The 15,644-nt window shown below is 40.2% G+C and overlaps 1 protein-coding gene across 1 annotated transcript; it reads left to right on the forward strand.

The window, feature by feature from the left end:
* The first annotated feature begins 1,767 nt into the window (after positions 1–1,767).
* Positions 1,768–3,906, forward strand: LOC149277649 (potassium voltage-gated channel subfamily A member 1-like). Its single transcript, XM_089502637.1, has 3 exons — positions 1,768–1,873; positions 1,952–2,001; positions 2,050–3,906. Exons 1-3 carry the CDS (start codon positions 1,768–1,770, stop codon positions 3,904–3,906), a joined length of 2,013 nt encoding a protein of 670 aa, XP_089358763.1.
* Positions 3,907–15,644: the final 11,738 nt, after the last annotated feature.

Here is a 15,644-nt window from a genome sequence, read left to right on the forward strand (position 1 = left end):
TTTCCTTGCTTTTTATTATTTGTGTGCAAGTAATTAACACCACTTCATGAGCTCCTGTAAAAGCAAAGATTTATTTAACCCCTGCTATTCTGTATGATTTTAACATGTGACAAATGCCACTTGTCTCCCTATACGTTAATATTTTATTTTTCTTTCTCATTTTTCAATATTATTTTGGAAATCAATATGCATTTTTGGCATGAGGGGGGAACTGAACCCTTTAATTTATGTGTGGTTTTGATCATTTTTGGGTCAGTGTGTAAGGTATCCTGCCCATCACATTGGTGACTGCATCACAGCCTGTGGTCACTTTAGACAGAACCTTTTGGACAAAGACAGCTCTCTGCCCCCATTCACAGTCTAACCTATATCAATTCCTTAATCAGAAAGGTGTATGGCAGCTATGTCTCTAACATCAGCTGAGCTCTCTTCTTCCATTCCACAGGTTGTTTGTGGGAATAGAACAAACCAGTGTTTCACCCCCCCAGCCTTACAGCTAGAGAGTGAGTTGTAAAGATAGACAGCACACGAGGATTACCCATGGCCTAGAATCTGTGCCACAGATAATAATCCCCCACCCTTAATAAAAAAATAAAATATAAATTGTATATGTGCCTATCATATAATAAAAGCTCTGAGCCCCCTTTATTATATTGTTTATTATAAACTGTGTTTTTTTTCTGCCCCCACCCCATGTCTTTTGTATTTCAGGCTGATGATCTGAACTAAAAGGGAGATACTGCATTATATGTTTATTTTTCCAATGGAGTCCAGAGGCAGCTTATCCCCTTCTGCTGTTAGAGATGCTTTTCCTGCAGGAGGAGGTGGGAATCAAGTCACGAGTGGATCTGTGTTTACAAAGTGATGGCTGTCCATCCCTCCAACTCTTTGCCCCCTGTAGATGTTACAAAACTAAACCAGTGCTCCCATCCCATTAGAATCATGATTATCCTGACTGTGGTTAAATGAAGTGGACTGGAAATATTATTGAGGGGGGCAACAGAACGAATGTAAGATCTCAGCAGAGTTGCAGAAGATCACAATTAACAAAATAGATCTCCAAAATTCTCAAGAACTTCTTCTTTTCAAGGTTTTTTGCAGGAGGCCTGGATTTATTGCTGGCATCATTTTAATATCCAATAAAGTGGATTAGACAGCAGCCATTAAACAAAAAAAAGAGCTCTGGCAAGTGTGGAGTTTGGCAAAAAGGACTTGTTTCTAGGAGAAATACCTCGAGTGATTTCTGGCTGCACCTGCCCGAGGACGAGCTGCATCTTAAGCAGTCGCTCCTTCTCTTGGGGATCCTGAAAGGCCTTCTGGGATTTACCTGTTTGCGTCACACCTTGGAGCTGCTCTCAATTTTGCACATCTTGGGGGCATCTTTTATTCGCCGCAAAGCAGCTGTTGCCCATTCATTGCTTTTTTTTTATTTGGCTGCTGGATTTCTACAGACGTTGCTGCAGAAAAAAAGCAAAACTGCAATATTTTGGGTGTTATTATTGCACTGAAGCTCTTGACATTATCTTGAATATTTGTTTGTTCACCTTGTACTTTTGCCTCCCCTGGATTTGCTTACGGCTACAAGGAGTTGTTGCTACATTGTATTTCCTAACAAAGCGGATACATTGTAAATAAGAGAATTGGAGGAGGAATAAAAAAAAAAAAAGAGGGGGGAGTGTATTGCTGTGGAGGGGCCATGGCTGCGTGGCAGGTGAGGAGCCCCGTTGTCAGACACTAGCTGGGCTGCACGCATAACCCCCGGGAGAGATGGAGGTTGCCATGGTGAGCGCGGAAAGCTCTGGCTGCAACAGCCACCTGCCGTACGGATACGCGCAGGCTCGCGCCCGTGAACGCGACCGCCTGGTTCACTCGCGCGCGGCCGCGGCGGCCTCAGCGGAGAAGGCGGCGGCGGCCTCAGCGGAGAAGGCGGAGAAGGCGGAGAAGGCGGCAGCTGCAGCAGCAGCAGCAGCAGCAGCAGACGGAGGCGGGAACTCGGGGGGCGTGTCTTGTCAACAACAGCAACAGGCTGGGCGCGTAGCCTCATCGCAGGGGAACAGCTGCGGGAGCGCGCGGCGCGCACCCCAGCAGTCCCCTCCTCAGCAACAGCTGCCTCAGCCTCTGCAAGAACAAGTTACGCAGAGGAAGAAGGGGCACCGCAGGAGGTACTGGCCCCTAGGCGGCTGCAACAGGTGGAGGAGCCGGCACCACCAAGCGGGCAACGAATGCAGCGGAGGCGCCGGCGGAGGAGGAGCAGGAGGAGAAGACGGAGGCACCTTCCCCTCGGAGCTGGCTCCCTGCGGCTCTGAGGAGATGATGCTCAGGGAGGAGGAAGAAGTTGACGAGGAGCAAAAGTTTTACCTGTGCGGCGGGGTTGCTGGGTGGCAGGACGGCGGCAGCCGGGACAGGAGTCCCGGTGAAGGAGGCTATCACCCGGTGTACAGCGAATTCGAGTGCTGCGAGCGTGTCGTGATCAACGTGTCCGGGCTCCGCTTCGAGACCCAGCTAAAAACTTTGAGCCAGTTCCCGGACACGTTGCTGGGCGACCCGGAGAAGAGGATGCGCTACTTCGACCCACTGAGGAACGAGTACTTCTTCGACCGGAACCGGCCGAGCTTCGACGCTATCCTGTACTACTACCAGTCCGGGGGGCGCCTGAAGCGGCCGGTCAACGTGCCCTTCGACATCTTCTCTGAGGAGGTCAAGTTCTACGAGCTCGGGGAAGAGGCGCTGCTAAAGTACCGGGAGGACGAGGGCTTCGTTAAAGAAGAAGAGAAAGCCTTACCGGAGAACGAGTTCAAGCGCCAGGTGTGGCTGCTCTTCGAGTACCCGGAGAGCTCCGGGCCGGCCCGGGGTATCGCCATCGTGTCAGTGTTGGTCATCCTGATCTCCATCGTCATCTTCTGCCTGGAGACCCTGCCCGAGTTCAGGGATGACAAGGACGGCTTGCTTTCCCCGCTGGGGGAAGAAGGAGGGATGTACAATGGGACCCTGCTGCCCCCCGAGAGCCCCCACACCGCCTTTAACGACCCCTTCTTCATCGTGGAGACCGTGTGCATCGTGTGGTTCTCCTTTGAGTTCGCCGTCAGGCTCTTCGCCTGTCCCAGCAAGCCGGGCTTCTTCAGGAACATCATGAACATCATAGACATAGTGTCCATCCTGCCTTACTTCATCACCCTGGGCACCGAGCTGGGGCAACAACAGCAACCCAGCCCCCAACAACAGCAGCCCCTCGGCACCGGGCAGCAGCAGCAAGCCATGTCCTTTGCCATCCTGAGGATCATACGTCTAGTCAGGGTCTTCCGAATTTTTAAACTGTCCAGACACTCCAAGGGGCTGCAGATCCTGGGGCATACCCTAAGGGCCAGCATGAGGGAACTGGGGCTTCTCATCTTCTTCCTCTTTATCGGGGTCATCCTCTTCTCCAGTGCTGTCTACTTTGCAGAAGCCGATGAGCCCACCACCCACTTCCATAGCATCCCAGATGCCTTCTGGTGGGCCGTAGTAACAATGACCACGGTGGGTTATGGGGACATGAAACCCATCACCGTTGGGGGCAAGATAGTAGGTTCCCTGTGTGCCATTGCAGGGGTGTTGACTATTGCACTGCCTGTGCCGGTCATAGTCTCCAACTTCAACTACTTCTACCACAGGGAAACAGAGAACGATGAGCAGGCTCAGGTGACATCTAATGGTGGCAGCTGTCCCTATTTACCCACCACTTTACTGAAGAAGATAAAGAGCTCCTCATCTTCCTCCCTACAGGACAAGTCAGAGTATCTAGAGATGGAGGAAGGTATCAAAGAATCTCTCTGCATAAGAGACAAGCCTAGCCAGGGCACTGGCAATGGCAACGAGACCATTAAGTATAACTGTGTGAATCTAAAGACTCTGGAAACCGACGTGTGAAATAATGAAATCTATTTTTGGAACTTTCTAAAAGTCTATTTATGCATTGATAGAGTGCAGTGATATAACAAACAAAAAAATAAATACATGAAATATGCAAATCTAATCAGAAAACAACTAGCTGCTTTCTGATTAGTTATGGAGTATAGTTGCTTCCTCTTGTAAGAACATCCAGACCTGGGACCAGAAAAAAAAATAAAATGCTCTTTTACATAGAATGATTACAATACAGGAATCACAGTGCCTGTTCCTTGGCTTTGTTTTTAAAGCAGCCCATATAAATACACATTTGCATCGGGGTTATTTACAAGCCAATATTACACAGCTTAGTGTGGGGAAGCTTTTCTGAGAAACCATTAATCTGCAGCTTTTCCTACTCTAGAGAAGGAATTCCTGATGCCTTTTTTTATTGCTGGACATTCTTTCCCCTCCTTTCACCTTAAAACAAACATCAGATAAACTTGTCTCCTCTTAAAGTGACTGCAGTGGTTTAAATGCACCCAGTCAGACTTTGTTTACTTGTTTGCTGATCATGTATGGGCATTTCCTTAAAATTTTTTTTTTTACTTTAAGCAATTCCTTATTTGTTTTTTAGAAAAAAAAAAGGATTTAGGAAAAAAAAAAATTTGGGAAATATTGCAAGGAATTATCAAGAATAGAACCAAAGGTTTACTGGTTATACTGTAACTTTTACAAACATGTTCTTAGAAGAGGAAATTTCAATCATTTGGAGTATTTTTACTTGTGGAATCCACAGTAACTGTACTTTTTTTTGTCATAGGTAACAGATCAAGGATGGTGGTAAACAAAAAGGGGGAAGGGGTTAAAGTTAAGTGCTGTTTCAGAATTTATATTTTTTAATAGAATGCAAGTATTTTGCACAGATATGAACTCATTTGTTGTTTTAAATCAACACGGAGAGTGGGTGCTCATGGGGAAAAGCTGGCATTCAGAGACACTACAAAATGGGATTTATATTTTTAGTAGCCATAACTTTATGAAAGAAAAAATGTCATTATTTGTTACTTTAGTTCTATGGTTTTTATGGACCGGTACAAATTCTAAGGAGCTAAAGAAAAAAAAAGAAATAATAAACTTAAAATATAACAATTTAATCCTGATTCAGTAAAAATCTTAATTACACTGAATATACTATGTGATGTAATAAATGTAACAGCTACCTGTACCATCATTTTGACAGAAGCTTGTATAAAAAAGGGTTTTTTTCACCAAAGGTGGAGTTGTTTTGCAGCACCTTGACTTCACTATATTCATTATGGAGGACCGACCCCAGTGAGCTGCTTCTGCTACAGGAAGAGCTTGACCAGGCCCTGTATTATGTATAGTTAAATCAGTGGGATTGCTTTACCCTTTAACGTTTGCATTATCCAGGGCCATCTCAGCCCCGGCTTGCCAGTGCTGGTTCTTTATAATGAACCGTGAAGGAAAGAGTTGAAGCCACCACCCTCTTTAGAGAATAAATCCCAATGTGTATCACGATTTGTAAACAGTAAGGGCTGCCAACTATGCACATTTGTTAGGCGATACCAAGGAAAGACTTTTACTCCCCCTTAGGGAATGCTTTTTTTTGCACTACGTATAAGCTGGATAAACAATGATATTTAGAGAGACATCGTACTGTCAACCACGTCTGCAACGTCAACGTTTAGAGACAATCATTAGCACAGCGCTCAAGTTGCTTCCCGTACGAGCTGATGTATCTTTGCTTAAGCTGATTACAAGGCTGTTAGCATTGGCAACGAAAGCGAAAGTACTTCATAGTTTACCAGAGACTCATGTCATAAGGCTTTATGAAAAAATAATACATGACAAACGGTGAATGTACAGAATTTTTTAAAGAAAACTTTAAATTACCCAACATTTGATCGAGAGATATGATACGCAAAGATATATTTTTTATCTTATTCTACTCTGAAATGAGCCTTAATCTTGGACTCATACATACTGTACCAAAGCCTACATTCATAAATAATATTATTATTTTTTCTGACAATAGTTACATAATATTAAATACATTAATTGTTATGCATTTTTTTTTACAAAATTAACCAGAAAATGTAGGGATATATAAATATAAATATATATAATACAATTGTCTTACATTTTTAGTTACACAATCTAATAAAAAGAAATTAATTTTTTTTTCATATGTATTGTTATGTTTTCATTTTTATTTTGCCTTTTTTTTAAGAATGAAGGTATTTATGACATGTGCCTATAATTTTGTCTGGTTTACAGTGGCGGATGTCTTGGTTTAATATCATTGTTTCATTTAGAAACAAAAAAAACCCCAAAATGAGAAAAATCCAGTGACATTGTTTAGCGTGAATGAAGCATTCCGTGTTACCCAAAGTAATTTTCAGAACAATATGTCCTTGTTTATCAACAAGATCAAGTTAAAGATCCTGTTCCTAAATGTTGTTTTGCTGCACAAGGGGTCCGTGGCCCTATCCAACAGGGTTTGCAGGCCCCAAAGGCTGTTTGTAATGTTAACCTGATTGAGGTCATTGAATTCAGAGATATTTTTTGGGGGGAAAAAAACAGTAATCTTTATTGTACTGCCATGTCTTCAATATGGGTTTACAAACAAAATACATATCCGCATGCAATGAGAACAATATTAACGTTTCATCAGCTATAAAAAAAAGTCTTTTTCAGATCCTGGTGGAAACGGTCATTTTTGCAAATGCTTGTTTTTGCAGCCATGCTTTTGAGCAAAGAAAAGAAAGAAATTCATTTAACCATTTGCATTATGGTATCCATTTTGGTGAATGCTGGATAAAATATGGCTTTTTAACGCTTTAATTGGAGTTTTCCACCTCAATATGCATACTTTCAGCCTCATCTCTAAGTAAGTTTATATATAAAGCAGAACTGGAGATTAATGGTGAGATTGTCCATTTCTTTTTTAATGTGTGCACCATCATGTTGCAGAAAACTAAATTACCATGGAATTAAAAGAACATCTCAAATGAAATAGGTTTACTGTACTTTTATTAACCCTTCATCAACGCAACGGAATGTATCTTTTTACGAATTACAATTCTGTGCTGCCTTTTTGGAAACTACCAGCCAATAATGTTGAATATGATGCTATTTGCATGTAGTGTTGGTTTATACACTGAAAACCACTTGTGGATAAAAACAGACTGAGTACATTTATTTCTAGAAATTCCAACATAATAAACTTACTGTATTTTTATGGTGCTTACACAGCGCAAAAGCACTCACTCCAAATTTTTGTGGTTTCAACAACAAAAAATAAAAGAAGTAATGCTGTACCTTATACCACTGCCAGAGCAAAAGAACTCATCACCAAGGGGTTACAGTGTATGTTTTGGCGTGATGATGGTGGAGGAATTAAAATCTTTTTATGACTGAGTGTTTTGATAGATGTAAGGGAAACAAATTCAGCATTGAATGTGGGAAGGAGTTGGTGAAATAGCTTGGAACCACATTACAGTCAGGGACTGTTTCACATTTTAGTTCAGTATTGTGAGTTGTTTTAGCTGTGAAAGATTCTCTTCTTCTTCTTTTCTAATGACCATGATGGCATCTCAGGGTTCGAGGTAGACTATTAAACTTGGCCTTAAATTTACAGGCTGTCTGTTGTGTTAAATACCAAGTCTGAAGGGGAAAAGAAAATCATACACACATGCACACACACAAACACACACACATACAAACACACACACATACACATATACACACACATACACACACAAACACACACACACACACAGATACATACACACACAGATACATACACACATACATACATACACACATACATACACACACATACATACACACACATACACACACACAGATACATACAGACATACATACATACACACACATACACATCCATACACACACACACATACGCATACATACACACACACATATAATCATGAAAGTAAAAAGCCTTTCTGGGCCATAATATGTTTTCATAGTTTTTATCCAAGAGAAAAATATATCCATCATCTATGAAAAGAAAATTATTATATAAATGGTAAACAGTTTTATGGCTTGATTTAATTGTAACATATTGTCAGTGTGTGTTATAAATGTATACATTTATATATGTTCAGTTGCATCCCTCCCATCGTTTGTTCGCTACAAATCTATTGAATACTCATTTTTTTCCCCCTTTTTTTACCGGCTTCTACACAGTTACAAATATTGGTATGTTAATGTGTCTCAGTTTATTGTAGAGCAAAAAGAAATATAAATGGTGTACATTGCGCCCAGTGAGATGACAATGTAGCATCATCCAACCTTCTAGTATCTCAAACTAGATTTAAATAATTAAAAAATGAATAAATAGAAAGTTGCATTGAAATCATACAAAATACCAACAATTACTTCTCTCAGTATATCCACGGGAGTATAGAGAAAAAATATTTCCAGCATTTACAAACAAAACAAGTGGATTCCACATGGAAGAAGACAATTTTGTAAATACTGAAGGTTTTGACTGATGCATACTATATAGAGCAGTGGGCAGCTCTAAAATAAGGGAGTTGACATTTGGCTATAAGATACTTACCAGCATTTAATAGAATTTACGACACTATCATTTTTCTCTTATATATGCTGGAAATATTTATCCTCTACACTCCTGTGGATATACCAAGACAAGTTGTTGTTGATATTTTGTGTGATTTTAACACACCTTCCTATTTATTCAATTTATTGTATACTTGGAAATGTCGGTTGTGGTTGCACCACCACCAAATTATAGGGGGGCAAAACTGAGAAAATTTTTGGGGATAAAGTACAAAGTGTGGAGTAATCACCATAACGGCTACATTGTCACTCCACATTTAGACCCCCCCATAATTATTCTTTATTCACATGACACAAAGTTCTCATGATTGCATCTCTCTTGAATTTTCAGTAACTGGTATAATTATGAAAATGAAAAAAAGGTATTGAAAACAGATAAAAATAACCTGAAATCATTTAATTAAAAAAAATAAAAATCATTGTTGAAGGCTTATTAAAAAAATATTGCTTTACTGGTACAGAATTATACAATCATGTTGAAATATTCACGTATTGCGGTTTAGTTTGATTCTGTATATACATTACTTTTGCATAAACATATTATTTATTTGAAGCATTCTTCATTTCCTGTCTTCATGTGATGTCGCCAGGGCCGGCCCGACAATGGAGCCAAGTGGGGCAATCGCTCCAGGCGGCACTTTTGAAGGGGCGGCTGTTTGTCGCCCCAAGCCCTTTTTTAAAAAAAAAAAACTAAAGAGAGAAAGGGGCGCCGAGTGGTTTTCGCTTACCAAGCTGTCAGTACCCGCTTGGCGCCCCTCTCTCTCTCTCCTCTGCGGCGAGTCTCCCTGTTTGGTCTCGGTGCCGGCTTGTAATGCTGAGTGCCGGAAGATTTCCGGCGCTCAGCATTACAAGCCGGCACCGAGACCGAACAAGGAGACTCGCCGCAGGACTGCTGAAAGGTAAGTACAAAAGGGGGGACGGAGGGGGAGGAAGGGTAGATACTGGGGGCGGGCGGCAGGGACGGAGGGAGAGGAAGGGTAGATAATGGGGGGGGGGCGGCAGGGACGGAGGGAGATGAAGGGTAGATAAGGGGGGGGGGCGGCATTTTAAAATTCGCCCCAGGCGGCATTTTGCCTTGGGCCGGCCCTGGATGTCACTGTGCTGCTTCCTTTTGTATACTTACACATGTAAAGCTTAAATGTTTTCAACGGTAACAACATTATTATTATGATGATTATTATCTTTTATTTATATAGCGCCAATAATTACGCAGCGCTTCTTCCAATACATGTGTTCAAAGGGTCTGACAAAACTCGAATTGACAAACCGATACATTAGGTAAAGAGGGCTCTGCTCACAAGGTTACAATCTAGAGCGAGTTGGGTGAAGAGAAATATAAGTTATGGAGAATAATGCATGAATGCAACATTGTTTCTCTCACCTCTGATGGCCGAATGGACTCAGTAGCTCATGCATGAGCTCAAAAGAACATCATTGTACGTTGTAAGGAAGTCTGTTTGCAGCGATGTGACGTTTTATTCTATACCTGTCAATCTGTAGCTCATTTTGCCTTCACTGTATAAGAGCCAAGAATTTCCCATCTGGTTATAAGCTAATTCCTTATAAAGTAGGCTCGGTGTCATTTTCTTTATGGAATTCGCAGTTTTTCAGAGGTACCTGAAGAATATTTTGTTAGAACGTTTTTGTTAGAACATGGAAATACTTAAATATTATTTCATGTGGTAACTTGAGGCCAAGTGAAGTTTCCAGTTTTTAAGTAGATAGAATAAATAGGCAGTGTAGATGAGTTTTACATTTTTAGTAGGTACCAGCGCCATGTCTCATTTTGCTCTACCAATCCCTTTAACCAATTCCGCTATGCTAGTTTTACCTATCTCTCCCACTGTGTAAGATCAATGGCACGCCGGAGCTGACCATCCTTAGCTGGACAGGCAATTTCTGAAAATAAGAGAAACATTGCAGATTTAACTTTAATATAAGGTAAAAGATCTAAAGCCTGAAATAAATAAATCATCAATGAAATGCTACGATACAGCCACATGGCGCCATATTTGTTGTGAATGTGGAGAAACCAACAGAATGAATTTTGGAATCAAGAAACATTTACAACTCCCTACTATATTTGCTCTTTATAAATATGCTCCAATCACCATTACTGTTATGCTTAGGTTTTCAGGTTTTGTTTTGATTAGTTTGTATTGATCGTTTTTATTGGTTTTCAGGTTTTGTTAGATTTTGTTTTAATTCGTTTTAAATGGTAGAACCATGTGGCGACATCAACCGAATCTCCCCATTCAACGTTACATCTATCCTGCGATCAGCCGAAAAACAATCTTCTTAAGTGCAATGGGTCAGGTCTCTAGGAGTTTTGTGGCACGTGGTTAATACTGAATACCCCAATCGGTCACAGTGTCTGACAGGTTTATAAGTAACCAACCGGATACTTAATAAGTAGACCCTAGGCTTTTCATAATTGCTTGTTAGTCTGTTTATAGGATCTGGAACTAGTTTGTGTTAAAATATCCCAAATAACCCAAAATATCGATGACCACATGGGACTTTACACATAGATATTTACATACGATAAAAGGTATCAACTTTTAATAATTTGGAATTATTTTAAAGGCAAAATGGGAGCAATTGTCTTTGAAACCACTGGAATGTATCTGCCATTCGTTACAAATTTAGGAATGTGGGCAAGAATTACTCCAGTTAAAAAATATAGACGGATGCCCTTTCTTGTTGCAAGAACTCATTGTGCATTGAAGATGTGATGGGGTTTGGGCCTCGAAGAAAAAAAATAGTTTTCATTAGCTGGATATATGATACGAGGCAAGCAAAGCAATTTTAAAATTCTAAGGAATGTAGTTTTTTTCGTTTTTTGAAGCAGGTTTTTGGTGTACTACTTAACGTTGAATTTAACGTTTGAAATGTAAAAAAAAATGATATTTCTCAGCTCCCCTCCCTGTTAAAATATTTCAGGTCAAATATTTTTGTCTTAGGGCACAAAGCTAATTACTGTTTTTATCACGTTGGTACTCTTAAGGGCTTTAGACAAAAATGTCAAGTTTCCACTGTGCACCTTTGAAAAAAACGTAAGGAAAAATATTTAAAAAAATTAGAATTTTTAGAAATGTAGAATATATTTCAGCTTATCTTCACATTAGTTACAGTGCGTGACGTGCACATAGACACAATAACACTTTGCCTGCTATGGAAAAACAATCTGAACATTTGTTTCATTTCACTTGGAATTTGTGTTTGTCTAAATTGTTATGTGATGGCTACTTGTATCTATTGTACAGCATAGTAGGCATCCTAGTCTAACATAATTTGACTGGGGAAAAGCTTTACCTCATTATGAGTGAACGTGAGCTCATTTGTGGGCAAATCTTTGGTATTACTTGTTTAATTCCAAGAATAGGTCCTGGGTAGTCAAGACATCCTGAAAACAAGTCACGAGGTAGGCAGGACAGAGAGGCAACGTCATGCCTTTACATTCTGATTGACCAACCTCGGTGAGCTACGTCTACAAAAAGAGCTTGTTTAGCCAGAAATAAAGCATCGTTAAGTTGTAACACCTATCTTAAAGTCTTTTTTCCAGCTATATCACATTGTTTGTCAACGCTTCCCAGCAGCTGTCTTATTGGTGTACTGCGCATGCTTTTGATACTGTCTTTTTTATTATTACTCGACAGTATAAACCAAAGGGGTCAACGCATTGTAGGGAGAGTTGTGCTTCAGCTCCTTGACTTTACTATGTATTATTATTATGTTTAATTTATATAGTACCTATAATTTACGCAGATATTGTTACAATACATATATTCAAGGGGTATGACAAGGCGAGAATTGACAGATTAAGGCAAACTGATACATTAGGTGATGAAGAACCAACCCCAGTAAGTTTCTGCTGCAAGAAGAGCTTGACCGGCCCTGTATAATGTATAGTTAAATCAGCAAGACCTCTTCTGTATGTCCTCACCCATTAAATAATACATTAAGCAGGACCAGCTAAACCCTTCTTGCTGGAGGAACTTAGCAGTGTTGGCCTCTCACAGTGGAGTCTGTTGTCAGCTCTCCCTTTAGTGAATAAACCCCAAAGTAATGGCAAAACCTACATTTTCAAAGCTCTTTTTTAACAATTATATCCTTTTCTCGAATATATTGTAAAAGATATAATACCAGGGAAGACAGTTTATTGTAGTTATAGAATTAATTCCTGTTTATTTTCTGATAATTTATCCATTTAAAGCTGACATATTACAATTTCAATGCTTGTATTTGATCATTTTCCAACCCACAGGATATTTTGTGAATATATGCTGATTATATTACTTTTTTTTTTTCCTTTTCCTATTTCAAGAATAGTTTTATCAGAAAATGAGAAATGTTACTCTGCAGATATTGCTTTTGGATACAGTGCGCCAAAAATGCAATTTGTCAGGCATTCTACGAAATAGCCAATTGTTATGCAGAGTATATATTTTAATATAAGATGCGTTTTTCCCTCCCCTTCCAGAAATTCTTCATTCTAACCAAGCACCGAATGCCTGTTCCCAAGCAAAATGATTTCAGAAATGCTGTAGATGGTTTTCAAGAAAGATATGCTAACCGAAGAGCGAGCAAAATGGCTTTTCATTTGAGAACATGACACCAGGGCAATTTGAAATAGCAGAAAATTCCAAGATTGAAAGAAAAAGCTAACAAAGAACGAACAGAGAGTGCGTGTGCTGTATATTATGGCTTCAAATGGTACATGCATTGTCCAGATGAAACAAAATATATTGGATAGAGGCGAGAATGTTGGTTTTATAGGACATTTGGGTTGATGAGTGGCTTCATCCCTGTTTAATAGGCACGGCCCTTCTTTCCCAATGTCCACAGATAAGATCCATTCGACCCCCCCTAGTCTGCCATTTTTTCCTGTTGTATAGTTTCAAACCTTAATCAGTCCTTGGTCTCATCTTAGATTCAGGAGCCATATGCCTGTCTAATGCATGTGTAACTTTCACTATGTTCCACTTACCTACCTACCTCTCAATAAAGTAAAACTTCCATACATTGCATCTAAGCCTCTGACCATCTAGGTTTAGTTTTTTTGATGGCTCTTTAGGTATGTTTAGTGACTTCAACAATACGTGGGTACATAATTATAGCCTCGAAGATAAAATAGTAGTTCCGTTCTGACTGCTAGGAAGATGGATCCATGAGACGGATGATAAGATAAGGGAGTTAGGGAAGGAAGGAGTCAGAATGTATGTGTGTGTAAGTATGTTAGAGTGAGTGTGTATGTGTAAGCATGTGTTAGAATGACTAGTTAGTGTAAGAATGTGTGTGTTAGTGTATAAGTGTGAAAGTGTGTGTGTAAATATGTGTGCCAGTGCAAATGTTAGTTACAACAGGGAGCAGGGGACCGATTGGGGTTAGTTAGCTTTACCTTCCCAGAAGGTGACCGCCCTCTCCTGCCTGACTGTATGTGAATGCTGTGTGGAAATATTTGGAACATGTACTATTCCCCTTGGCATATAGGCATGAATAAATCCTACACACTGGCGTAACTAGGTGCGACCCCTTTTTCCTATCACCCCGTGCCGGTTCAATATAGGTCAGAAGAGCCCATTCTAAACTATTTTGAACCGGCATGGGGAGACTGGAGCGTATCGGGGTGACGTGACGTCACACGTGCAGCCGGATAGCAAGCTGCAGGAGCGGTGAGAGGTAAGCGGGGGCAGGTAGGCTGATGGAAGGTGGGATGTATATTTCTATATATGTTGTATGTATGTATGTATGTATGTATGTATGTATGTATGTGAGCAAGGAAATGTACTTGTGTGTGAGCATGGAACGGTACTTGTGTGTGTATTGAGTGAGCATGCATGTGTACTTGTTTGTATGTGTGAGAATGCATGTGTACTTGTGTATGTGTGAGCATGGATGTGTAGGTGTTTTTGAGCATGTATGTGTATGAGTAAGTGTGTGTAGTTTGTGTAAGTGTGTTTACATTTGTATTTTGAAAGCGTGAGCAAAGGTCAAAGATGGCACAGACAAGTTGGGGGTAATGATGGCACAGACTAGCTGTTCAAGTTGGGGGCCCCTGGGCAATTGTCGCACCAGTGCCTCGTGGTTTCTAGTTACCCCCCTGATCCTATGCATTACGTATTAAGACAACATTGATAAAGAGAAGCTTTGACTGCATGCAGTGGCATAGGTGCAGGGAATACAGGCCTTCTGCATGGAGGTTCATTGAAGCTGATTGTCACCACAGGGGCCATTACATCAATCAAGGGGGTACAAAAGTATAATTGCTTTAGCATTACCACCTTACTGATATTTCCTGCTGATTTTACATGCTGTAGATGTACAGCTCTGCATGTCCATATCTAGAATCCATATTCTCACAGAAACTATTTATGCATCCAAGAAGAAGGTGACATCAGTGGCATCACCACTATACCTGCCGGAGATGACCTTACAGTGAAATTACAGTCCTTAGAGAAAAAAACATAAAACATGTACTATTCCCCTTGCCATAAAATGACTGTAAGAAATAATCCTTCTTCTCAACGATGCAACGCTTTCTTCATCAGGACACAAAGGGATGCTTGGTTGCGGTACGTCTAAAAATAACTGCGGTCAGCTAATTGTTGTAATTAATTCTTCAAGCATTACAATAATTGATATTAATGCAACCACAATTATCATTTAAAGTGAACCACTAAGTGGAAGCATTTTTAGGTATTGTTACAAGCTCAGTTGACTTTCTCTGATAAAAATAACATCAATGAAATTGTTTGATCACCATAAAATGAAATTGCTGATTATATATTTGCATATATCATTCCCTTAACTGTCACACATATATATAAATATATATGTATATATATATATATATATATATAAAAGAACGTTTTTCTGGTCCAACAGCATGCGATGCATCAGATTTTAAATTGGAACAGAGTTTACCCAGAATGCTGTCCACAGAAGGGTTGGCTGAGGGTGCTGCCTTGTGTTTAGGGTATGGTGTTTAAAGGGACCATAACAGTTAAATCATACTTATAGCATGAACATTGAATGGACACATACAGAATTATACTACCAGTAGAATTTGTCACATTCAGCTTGTTTTTTTAAACAAATACCAATATTGGGCCATCCCTCGGTATCCTTAGCACTTAGGTTCC

The sequence above is a fragment of the Sceloporus occidentalis genome, unplaced genomic scaffold (genome assembly GCF_023333645.1).
Source record: "Sceloporus occidentalis isolate IW3139 unplaced genomic scaffold, rSceOcc1.0.p SCAF_207, whole genome shotgun sequence".
NCBI lineage: Eukaryota > Metazoa > Chordata > Lepidosauria > Squamata > Phrynosomatidae > Sceloporus > Sceloporus occidentalis.